The sequence below is a fragment of the Esox lucius genome, chromosome 13 (assembly GCF_011004845.1).
Source record: "Esox lucius isolate fEsoLuc1 chromosome 13, fEsoLuc1.pri, whole genome shotgun sequence".
NCBI lineage: Eukaryota > Metazoa > Chordata > Actinopteri > Esociformes > Esocidae > Esox > Esox lucius.
Genome location: NC_047581.1, coordinates 8,151,610 through 8,164,461, shown reverse-complemented (window position 1 = coordinate 8,164,461; position 12,852 = coordinate 8,151,610). Strand labels below are relative to the sequence as shown.

The window sequence follows — 12,852 nt, the reverse complement described above, 5'->3', positions numbered from 1 at the left end:
GAGGGTTCTTTGCCATGAGGTGCCATGTTGAACTTCCAGTGACCAGTATGAGGGAGTGTGAGAGCGATGACACCATATTTAACACACCTGCTCCCCATTCACACCTGAGACCTTGTAACACTAATGAGTCACATGACATCGGGGAGGGAAAATGGCAAATTGGGCCCTATTTGGACATTTTCACTTAGGGGTGTATTCACTTTTGTTGTCAGCGGTTTAGACATTAATGGCTGTGTGTTGAGTTATTTTGAGGGGACAGAAAATTTACACTGTTAAACAAGCTGTACACACACTACTTTACATTGTAACAAAGTGTCATTTCTTCAATGTTGTACTCAAATATTTACTAAAATGTGAGGGGTGTTTAAGTGATACGTGTTAAGTGTGTGTGTGTGTGTGTGTGTGTGTGTGTGAGTATGTGTGGGTGTGTGTGTAGCATCAGTATACATGTGTTAATTTTATGTATGAACTAGCATGTGTGTGTGTGTGAAGGGAACTGACACTGAAAATGTTTCATCTGTCAAGCTTTTAAAACTAGCCATACAGGACATTGGTAGTATAGAGAATAGTCTGTGGCTTGGGTGGCTGAGGTCATTGACTATATTAACGGCCCTTCACTGACACTGCCTGCTTAAAAGGACCTGGATGACAGGGAACTTATATATTATCTGAGAATGATAATACCAGGTCAGGTTTGAAAATAATGTATACAATTATATGGATAGAGAAGACCTTGATCCAAGATATGCAGGCTCTGACATGGTTTGTGTATGCAGGCCCTGGTCAAGAGCTAAGCACACAGAGCATATCCAGCTGTTTGTCTACTATTATGAACAATTTACTTTTACAAAAGAAACAATGATAACAATACATAGAAAACAATCCTAACGATATATAGAAGTAAACAAACACACCTCAGTAACTTCCTTCCTGAGGTTAACGATGCGGAACCAGTGTCCCAGTCTGGGGAAGTCCTGCAGCTCAGCGCTCTGCTCCTCCAAGGCCACCCTCAGTTTACAGGAGAGCTGGCGGCTGAAGTACTTCACCAGCTTCCCCTGCAGGGGGAGACAGAGGGACCATTTTGTGTGTCATGGCTGGAGGAGCACAGCACACCCATTGTAACAGTTGTCACACAGCTAAGGATGGTACAAACTCACCATCCATTAAAGCAGTGGTTTTTGAGACCTTTCTTTGGGGAGACCCAGGACATTTAACCATTTTACGTGTAGCACACCTTAGATGCGTTTATCTGGACAGAACATTTACTATATTACAGAACTTTTTGTTTCTAAATGACAAGGGTCCACATTAGGTTCTTTGGAACGCTCTTGAACAGATTTTGCTTTATGTTTGCTCCTGTCTGGTGGGTATGCAGAGGTGTGGCTTGAAGCAATGGGTGACATAAGAACCACAACCTGACCACTCTCTGTTTTAGAACTGGTTGTTCACTATAACACAATTTACTTCAATGTAACATTCCAGAATATAAAAATAAACTGAATATAGTTCTGATTTAAGGACATTATGATTAGTCGACCAGTTGAATCAACTGGGCTTTGTGCTATCTCTGGAATTTTTCAAATATATGGAATGGTTGTGTTCCCAAGGTGATGTTTGAAAAAGGCTGAATTTAACCTATTCTCAAACGTTTTTCGAAATGTTTCGAATAACATGAATAAGGTAGAAATATATTTTGTAATAACTACAACCGACCAGAACTGGATTCCCTAAAAGTGTGACCTGACAGACTCAGTTACTGTAAATGACTCACAATTTGAGTAACTGCTAACTGCTAAGGTAACGCAGCAAACACACACACACACTCACACACACACTCACACACACACTCACACACACACTCACACACACACTCACACATGATTGCCTTTAGCACAGTTATCAGACTACCAAAACATAAATAGTTTCCCCACATTTAAATAATGAAAAGTAATCTCAGCCAGAGCGATACATTTCAACCTTGAATATGAAGGTTTACACCCGCTAACCAAGTTGACCCTTTTTTATGCAACAAGGTCACATGAGAACCTATTCTCATTTTCGAGAACGGCCTGGCCAAAGACAAGACAGTACTCAAAACAACATGAATAAAGGAGATGAGCATGCCAAGCTTAAGGGTCTTCAGAGGATTAACCAAGGAAAAAGTATTTCTTAAGTCTATGATAGGCTGATGAGTGTTACAGGAACCAATCACTGGCAGGTGGTGGATCCTAACTGGGGTGTGGTATATGGCCAATACACGATGGCAAAGTGCTGTCCAGGACCTGTGAAGAACAATAGCTCTTAGCTGTGGTTCACTGGCCAAATCCCACTCCCGTTGAGGCCTTAGTGCTTAGTCCTCTTATTTGATGATAAGTCAAGCATTTCTATCAGCTGATATGTGAATATAAACTTGAAAAAATAAACGTAAACCTTTTTTAATGTTCATAAGTATGGACCTGTGATGTTTCGTGATCGCATGCACATACAGGCAGGTGTGCTTGCAGCTAAAAATGTAGTTCCTCTTTTTAATTGTGCTGGGATAAAAAAATGTACAGACAATATTTTAATAGCTGGAGTGAGAAATTACCAACAAAAGAATAGCAAATAAGAGATCTGGGATAGTATGAATGTCTACATTGTAGTTACCTAGTAAACAGCAGAGATAAATAAAAATCTAACCATATATACTTAAAGGGCCCCAATTCTGAAAACGTTAACAAGGTTTAAATAACAAAAATACCAATTTTTTGCAACAGAAGCCACTTGATTATGATCTACCACTAGATTATGGTATATACAAATAACAGTTGTGATCACATTCCATTCCATTTCTGTGAAAAGGACATATCACAGGACGCATACAGTGTAATACATGAAGAATGAGGACTGTGACTCCCAATGTAATTGCCGAACCACATAAAAGGTCTCCCATCAATTTATACCATTGAGAAGACAAAACATTTTCTATTTGGAATGTATTTTTTTCCAAGGCAATTTGAGATAATTCACACTCAATTAAATGTAATTTACTGGCCGTGACCCCGATTGTTGTTTTTTACCATTATATGAATAGAACAGCTAATTCCTGGACAAACTGAGCAATGCATCACTGTTTTACTCAGCCTGTGTTGTGTACTGATAATGACACATACTAGCATCTATTTCCTTTTTAAATCATAAGAAAGAAAATATGTCTAAAAGGTAAATAATTAAATGTCCCTTTGGTCAACACTTCTGTGTCCTAAATTGTATGATACACTATTTCCTATGAAGCAAGAAGGAAGAGAAAGGAAAAGAAGAAGGACACAAACAGACATTTTGAAAGGAAGATGAGAAGGAAAACAAGGGAAAGAAAAGATGAGACTTGAAGCAAAGTTGATACAGGTAGAGAAGAAATTAGAGACAAGAGAAGGATGATGAGAAAAAGAAGATAGGAGAAAATAAAAAATGAGATAAAGAAGATGGGAAGGGAGGGAAGAAAGATGAGATAGGACCGGGGGGGAGACAGGGAGAAGAAAAAAGGGACAGGAAGAGAACAGACAGGAAAACAGAATTAGAGGAATTATAAGAAAACGCCTCTCAACTAATATTATGTACAAGTAATAAATATTTAAATCTAACCAATCGACCAACCTAGGTTTCAGAACCGCAGATTGTTTAATCTTTATAGCACCAGAAATGTATTGCAATATTTGGGCAATTGTCATTCTTCAAATTAATTGCTACAACTAGCCAATGTGCTTAAATTACTAAATCGCTAAACTACTGAAGAGACACTATTGTTTAACACAGAGCATGGAGCAAATCAAAATTGTCAAATCAAATTGTCTTTGTCAGTCTGTGAAAAGGAATGAAAGATGTGTAACCACACTGAATTCCAGACTATAATATTTGTATTCTAAGCAGCTGCTCAGAAGTACCTGTGTTTGCATTGACATGAGATTACCATTTGTTAAGAAATATGAAATCTTGACCGTGTGGACAGTCACTATCCTTATTTTGATTGCTTTCTTTCTCCAATGTTCTTTTATTCACAGTTAAAATTATGGGAGATGGGACCAATAGAGAGGAGACACACTGGTGATGGGTGTTGAACCCTGGTCCCCAGCATGGGACCAATAGAGAGGAGACACACTGGTGATGGGTGTTCAACCCTGGTCCCCAACATGGCGCCGGGGTGCAGCAAACCACAAACCCAAATATTTAGGTGGTGACAACCACAACCTTTTGAAGCGCTTTTGATATATGCATCTTTAATGCATGGAGGGTCAAACTGTCCATGCTCTTGACTTAGCAAAAATGTTTGTTCTATAAGAGAAGGCTACTTTAAGCAACAGGTGAAGTAAAAAGTGTAAGAAGGTCAGTAGCAAACAAATACTGAATTTGTTTGTAGGTTGTTGTCTTTTTACACATGTCCAATATGTCCCAAAACTCAATTTGGTGAAGGTTTTTGTGTTTTACACTAGTCCTAGGTGAATGCACAGGTAAATATATCACAATTTAAACCGGCTATATTCTGTGCACCTGACAAATAAATGTTGAATTACTTTGTGTGTTTTGAGCTACAAAGCTGATTCTTAACCTGCTACCATGTCTAAGGTCTGACAAAAAAAAAATATCAAAGGTAAGGAGTTTTATTCACTTGAGAATCTAAGACACCAACAGTACTACAAAGATTTGAAAGTGCTGTTAGTCCAGGAATAGGCAATGAAAGCCTTTATAACAAAGTAGAAGGTGGGACATTTCCAGTTGTAAATATCAGAATCATATCATTATACCTGGCTCAGGTAAATACTAGCTGGGTGCAGTCACATTGATTTGCTAGTGGCCAACAAGCCGCCCCAACCATGAACTAAAAATATAACAGTTGTGTTTTGTAAACAAACAATATTGTTCAAGAATTATATTAATAATTTCACTCACCTGCTTTTCCAGGTCTGAATTAGTTCTATATTAAAGGGTAGAGTATAAAAGCCAGAATGATTTGAAGTTAATAGGTTCAATCTTTTGTGAACTACGGTGTATAGCTAGTGCATGGTTCTGCTATAAGCTCATCAGGCATTATAAATAATTTAAAGAATATGTATATTTATGTATATATATATATATATATATAAACATTACTGTTCAAAAGTTTGGGGTCACTCAGAAATGTTCTTGTTTTTGAAAAGCAAAAATAAACTGTTCATGAATATAACATAAGATTTATCAGAAATACAGTGTAGACATTAATTGTTGTAAATGACATCAATGTTGTAACTGGAAATAGATTTTTAATTGGAATATCTATATAGGCGTACAGAGGTTCATTATCAACAACCATCACTCCTGTGTTCCAATGGCACGTTGTGTTTGCTAGTCCAAGTTCATCATTTTAAATGATTGCTCATTTGAAACCTGTTTTACAATTATGTTAGCACAGGTGACAACTGTTGTGCTGATTAAAACTGTCCTTCTTTAGATTAGTTGAGTATCTGGAGCATGAGCAACTGTGGGTTCACTTACAGGCTCAACATGGTCAGAAACTAAGTCAGTCTATTCTTGTTCTGAGAAATGAAGGCTATTCCATGCAAGAAATTGCATAAAACTGAAGATCTCGTACAAGGCTAAGTACTACTCCCTTCATAAAACAGCACAAACTGGCTCTAATCAAAACAGAAAATGTGGGAAACCCCAGGGCACAACTGAGCAAGAGGACAAATACATTAAAATGTCTTGTTTGTGGTACAGTGGGAGATTTGTACAGGGTCAAAGGGATCTTGAAAAAGGGAGGCCATCACTCCATTTTGCAATGCCATGCAATTCCCTGTGGATGGCGTTTTATTGTAGCCAATTAATTCATACAACAGGACAATGACCCAAAGCACAGCTCCAAACTATGCAAGAACTATTGACAACTGGAATGGCAATTGTCTGCAAGGCTGTAAATTGCTGCAAATGGAGAATTATTTGATGAAAACAGTTTGAAGGACACAATTATTATTTTATTTAAAAGTCATTATTACTAACCATGTAAATGACTATATTTCCTATTAATTTTGCTATATTTCCTATTCAAACTAACTTCATGTATTTTTCTGCAGAAAAAAAAGTGACCACAACTTTTGAACGGTAGCGTAAAGTGAAGATACTATGCTCCAAATACATTTATGTGATATAATGTGTTCCAAATACATTTACAAAGTATGTCGCTCATTAAATTACATTTCAAAAGGCATAGGAAGAAATATTTAGCCAATTTTGTATTTTTCACATGAATCCTAAAAACATATATTTACTTATATATAATAAATTTACAAATTGCTCTTACCCAAAAGGATTACAGCAGTGAGTTGTGGATACATTTTTCACCTTCTACTGCCCCCGGTGGGCATCAAACCTAGAATCCTACCATTGCAAGTGTTATGCTCTGCCAATTTACAATTTCTCTGTACTTTGCAGCACCCATTTTGCTTAACAAGTTTTCCAGGCCCTGATGCAGTGAAGCATCCCCATAGCATGACACTGCCACCACCAGGCTTCATGTTACAGATAGTGTTCTCAGGATGATAAGCAGGGTTAGGCTTGTTATTACATGTTATGACATGATTATGACAGAGTCATCAGCCGTCAAATCAAGTTACATTCAATCAAAACATCAAAACACAGTTCCAATGGAGTACCATAGTTCCAAATTATACATAGATTGTTGATATTTAAAAACATTTACATAGGGAGCACAGTACTGGAATGTTATTTTTTCCTTGAACAATAAGGGACCTATGCTCTGCCCCAAACATTTTGGGGGGGAGAACAGGCAACATATTTATTTTTAGTCTGCTGGACAGTTTATGAACATAGGTGAAATGTGATCTACCTAAATACAGCCTTGCAAATGAAAATGTACCAATGGCTTCTTTTCAGCAGAGCTACAGAAGGACAGCACCCGTTCGTGAAAAAGGTATCAGTGATCTGTGAGAGTTTTGTAATTGGTACCAACCCTTAACGCCCCATGGTACAGAGTGTCTAGCACACATAATTAGGCCATAGTGTCATCCATGCACAAGACATCTCCATAATTAATTACAGGCAGAATGGTAGCAAAAACAAGGCGTTTTCGTGCTTCAAAAGAAAAACAGTTACATCAAAAATTGAAATCCAACTCTTGCCTGAGCTTTTAGAAAAGACCGCCAATGTGAGGTTTAAATTTGAGACACTCATCTATAAAAAATCCAAGTTCTTATAAGTGGTCACCTTCTCTATTTTCTTGTCCTGGATACTGACTTTACCTGGGAGATTCAGGGGATACATTTTAGACTTTGTCACCGACTAAAAGTAATTTCGGTTGACAGAGCTAAACCATGGATTAAATATAAAAAGTGGATTGCAGTTCTTCAAAGGCCTTTCTGGGAGAGGTTTCACAACAATATGTAACTGTACCATCACAATAAAATGTCCAAGAACAAAGCCCTGTGGTACCACTTCAGTGCTGGTTTTCTTACTTGAACAGAAAATATGTAGGATTATAGAAACCAGAAAATGCCCAAGGGATATCAAATGGCCCGTCGGATATTGTTCGTTTGAGGGATCACGTCTTTGTGACACAGATGGAAGAGGTCCATTGACCCTTTCTATTTGATCACATAAGCTAGTGGGCCTCCTGTTAACAAATAGAAATTCTAGATTTTAAATAATTTCTGGTGAGTAACTGTTGTAAAAGCCTATCAGTTTACTGTTACTGCAGGTTTATCACAGACATTTCAATTTATTAAATTGAATTTTACATAAAGACCCTTTCAAAGGTTACTATCCAGTTCATCTGACTGCTCCAATGCTGTTTATAAATTCATAGTGAACAAACATACAGCACAAAGACAGAAGCAGGGCTGTGAGGTCCAATGTCAATGTGACACAAGTTTTTTCAGAGTTTTGATGGCAGCCATGTTTGTCCTATCTGAAGACAGCGGCCTAACATAGCCTGGCTTTTCAGAGTCAAACTACACTATTGGCCTTACACTTATACAAGGTGTTTTGGTTTGTAGCTAGGGAGTGATGAATGACAAAGTGAATATTTGCAATATAAATCAACTCTGCCAGCTAGACAGGAATACCAGTTTTTTGCCACCATGTCAGCTAATTGAGATGCAAATAAACAAAACAGACATGTCAAGGAAGCCAGCATAGTCTATAAAGAATATTTGTGCTCATACCTTAGGCCAAGCTATAGTTAGTCTGTATGTTTTACATATTAAATCTACTTCAAAAAAATTATTTAACTCATGCAACTAGGCCATGCCTAAAGCTTCAAATAAAGAAAATGTTAACATTATTGCTTATTTGTTAAAAGTCGGAATCAAAAGCATATTCAGTATTTTCCTTGTATCAGTCAAGAAATGAAAAGTGATTGAGTTAATACACACTGTAACTTAAGCCTACTATTCTTTGATCTGTGAATTTCAGTTTCTTTACATATTTTAAAAAGGTTTATGAAATGTCATCAAGTTTATGGTAAGGAAGTTGCCCTTTTTTACTGACCCACATCAGGTTCGATCACAGTGGACCTCTGTTAATATCTGTACATTTAAAACACCCGACTAGAACACACCATCAATCTCTAGCCTAGCTGCGTGGTTTAAAACACATAGCGGCCTAAGTACATCAGAAACGTACCAAGGGTACCTGGACCATATTTTATTAATTTGGCAAAAAAAATTTATCATACTATTCATTAAAAACATAACACAGGATTGGGATAATATTACTGGCATTACAGAATGCGATTTACGGTATACTCTGTGGGCCAATTAAATAGGATGACAATTTGAAGCTAATTTCGCTTGCATAACAGTCGCTGCAATGTTGCCTAGCTGTTGATAGATGCCCGAGCATATAGGGGATGATGATCAGGATGATGATGATGATGATGAATCGTAAACAAAGAATGTTTAGGCCTCCACGTTCCCAGGGAGAATTCTCATGGTGAAGAGTGCACCGTGCTATAGATGAACGTTCCACCTTCTTTAGCCACCTGCAGAATGCGCAAGCCCATGACAGCTTGCTCACTGCAGCTAGAGCTTCTTCTTGATTTATTACACTGCATAAAACATCTAGGCTGTATAACGCTAAAATAACACAGCAGTCCAATGGTATAGTTAACTGTTTTAACAAAACACAATAACATAGGCTACATTAATCTTGACATGTCATAGGCTACGTGACAGTGACAACAAATCCTACATTGATATAGATCAAAATTCACATTAGCCTGAGTGAAGCCGTACCCCGTTTCTTTCTACAGAATGAGTGCTTTTCTTACCTCCAGCGTTCGTATTTCTTTCTGTGTCAAGTCGTTGGATGTGGCACATTTGGTCCTCAAACCCTCTAAACTGGAAATGCTTATGTCTATCATATTTTGCACCAACTCGCACTGCTGCAAGGCTTTTTGCAAACTCAGATGATGCTCGTCGCTTTTAGTCATATTCTCTTCGTCCATAGTTTGCCAGCAGTTATCTTTTTTATGTGTACTTTTAAAAAATCGACTTCAAAAAGAATGGGGAAAAAGCTCCATGTAATAACGCAACTTGCAAATGACCAGTAACCGTTGTGGTAGTATCTATTAGTAAATTCGTATAGAGACGAGATGTGATCTATGTGAAAGGCGACTCCATTGCAATAGTCCTTCTTGTATTTCCTGATGGTGATTCGTCAAGGTGTTTCTGATTGAGCCTGGTACTGATGCTGAGGGCTATAGCATCAAACACAATATGCAGATAGCCTAGGCTACCTCCTTAACAGAATTACAAATCGGAAACAGATCAAGCCACATCTAATAAATCTAGTGAGCGTTTTCTTTCTCAATTTCTAATTTAAAAAAAGATGCATCATAACAACATAACGGATCAAAAACACCCTACTAAAGCAGCGTCGTATAATCATTTTAAAGGTGATTCTGTGTGGATTGGGTACAGGTACTCCCCGTCTCCCTTGCCATCAACTGCATCCCTGTTCGTTCCCACCACCACAACGACATGTTTCCCGTCAATCAAATTCACAGCAACAGCATCGCACGGCGCACGGAGACAGCGGGAGTAGGAGAGGCTCCACGGCGGAGTGATGCTGCGTGCGAAATGAGTTCTCGCGAGATTGTAATCGGTGCAGTAAAAGTGAACTGACCGTTGTAACTTAATCTCAATAGACTCCATCATCAGCTCTCCACTGTAAATCGAATTGTAATGTCCAGTCAGGTTCTGGACTATGTCGTTTTATGTGTCAGAATTGCACACTCCAAATTCCTGTGGACATGCAGCAGCATGGCAACCTACATCACATTGCAGGTTTGTTTCTGAAGCTAAACAGGGGTGGTCCTGGGGATCCAAGGATGGGAGAACAGATACTGCTGAAAGTGGTGTTAAAGGGCCAGTAGGGGTCACTCCCTCCTCTGGTCTAAAGATCAAGTCCCAGGGCAGTGTAAGGAGATCAGCATCTAGTGCAGCGGGCTGATAAACTGATGCAAACAATAATGTAAGTCGCTCTGGATAGGAACTCCAGCTAAATAACTACTAAGTAGCCTACACTTTGACAATGTCAAGTGTTTGTCAATTACAAAGTGTGATATGGATCTAGTTGATTTAATCAAAAATATAAATTATAATAATGGGAAATATAACACAAATATTATTTGATTAGAAAGGTATTCACTTCCCAGAATCAATACGTTACAAAAACATATGGAATTGATGCAAGTCTTTTTTTAAAACTCTCTCAAATGTTTGCATACTGGATTCTTAATTATTTACCCATTATTCTTTGAAAACCTCTCTAGGCTTTGATTATGGCTAGACAACAATATTAAGTATTCTTACAATAGACTTAAAAAGGGATCAAAACATTCACTTTTCCATTCAAGGTCATCCAGTGTATTCTTGGTAAGCAACTGTATTGTAGATGTGGCCTTGTGATTTTGGATATGTTTCTGCTGAAAGGTGAATTCCTTGCCCAGTATCCAAGCAGTCAAAAACAGGACTTCCTTTAGGATTTTCCTGTGCTTATCCGCATCCCATTTCATTTCATCAGCAAAAACTCAGTCAAGCAAAGATGCAGCCACCAAGTTTTATTAAAAAAAGTAGTAGTGATGTTTTATATTTGTCTAGAACCTTCCATCTGTGCATGTAGGCAAAAAGGTTTCCTTTTGACATATTTTGTTTCAGTGTTACATTCGTTTCTTATAGCATATAGGAAGGAATATTTTTACTCTATGTATTTGTATTCTAGTTTTCACTGTTGTGTTAGGTCTTTATTGTGCAGGCATACCAATCCATTTTCAGTTTTTCCTCACCAAAGTGTTTTAATTTTATTGCTGTGTGAAACAGCTAACGGTCTAATGGTGAACCGTATATATTTAATTTCACAGACACTGTAATCCAGAGACATACCACTAATGCATTAATATCCTTGTCCTGAAACTCAGTCCAGAAAGACAACCTATTACTGTCTAGTTTAATACTTTACCTACAACATAATTAACTTAAACTTAATGAGATGTCAAACACTTTATTATTGTTACTACCCATAATCCAATCAAGCCCATCTTTATACCTTCAGAACAACTATTTGGTTATTGTAGCTGATTTTGTGCTTTAAATGTAGTGTAGTGTATTGGAGACATCCTGGAAAAGTAGTTATTTCAAATTAATATCAAGCCCTATTATTACTGAGTCAACATATTTGATTTGATAATGCACATTTTCCTACTGAATAAGCCTAACATATATTAGAAATACCACAATATTTTAGTCGTTCATTTTTATTGTATGAAAACTAGTATAATTGTATTATTCACTTATCCAGAGCAATGTACAGTATCTTCACTGATACATCCATTTCAATCTAATGTTGTAATACAATAACATTTGAAAAAGTCAAAGGGATGAAATGCTTGTTCCATCCATTGTAAATTACAAAACCCTGAGACAAAGAAAGCCTGAAACTCACTAAGTACCTGACAATAACTCTTTCTCATCTGTTGTGGGAGGCAGGTGGTGGAGAAAAATCTTCTGACATTTCGGCGGTCACCTGCAGAGACATCAGTCAACATTGTGCCTCACAGCTGGACTAAACAGGCTTGGTGCTGTGTATGTGAGGTGGACGTCCCTCAACACACAAGTCCTCTAGTTAGATTTTTATCATATCTACATAAGCTAATCTACTTAACAAAGGGCATATCTTAATAGGTGATCTAGGTATGACATGATGCAATTGTGAGGATAGGGTGGACCTTTCCTCTTTTGTTCTTCATTGCCCCGTAAGAGGGTTAATGACATCAAATCTGACCATCAGGGTTAGCTCTAATCTCTAAGTACACATACTTAGTACTTCATGGTTAACAAAATATATACTAAATCAACATACAAATTATATTCAATGAGTGGTGAGCATATAACGAGGTATGAACAGTGAATATATACTATACATGTATTTAAAATTGAGGTAAACACTGACATTTGAAAATACATTTCAGGAATTTGCATTTTCAGAAATGTGTGCTTCATAGATAGAGACACTTGTGAAAGATTTTTCCCCCCCGAGAAAGGATTGTTGGATTCAAACTAATGCTACAACAGTACATGTGCACTAGAGGCAGATGCCCAGACCACTAACCCACCACATGCCAACACATTTACATTTTCAGTATTATATGGTAAATCTTTTTTTAAAGCAGTTTTGAGTGCAGTATGCATAGTTGACAGTTCAATTTGAGCTTGACGTGTTGGACAAATCTTGTTAGTCTCTGTGGGACAGATGCTGTGTCTCAGGTCCACAGCCAGAGTAAAGTGATAAATGAAACTCAGACCAACTCCTTGAAGAGGAAAAAAA

At 37.5% G+C, this 12,852-nt stretch overlaps 1 protein-coding gene across 6 annotated transcripts in view; it reads right to left on the bottom strand.

The window, feature by feature from the left end:
• The window catches only part of ksr2 (kinase suppressor of ras 2), a 107,545-nt gene extending 97,500 nt beyond the window's left edge, over positions 1-10,045 (bottom strand). For all 6 annotated transcript variants that reach the window (XM_020052181.3, XM_020052180.3, XM_013132755.4 and 3 more), the window contains exons 1-2: positions 9,296-10,045; positions 915-1,055 (exon numbers count right to left, since the gene is read on the bottom strand). In XM_020052181.3, the coding sequence (XP_019907740.2) occupies positions 915-1,055; positions 9,296-9,472 (318 nt within the window). In that variant the 5' untranslated portion in view covers positions 9,473-10,045. The remainder of the gene's footprint in view (positions 1-914; positions 1,056-9,295) is intronic.
• Between the last annotated feature and the right edge of the window lie 2,807 nt (positions 10,046-12,852).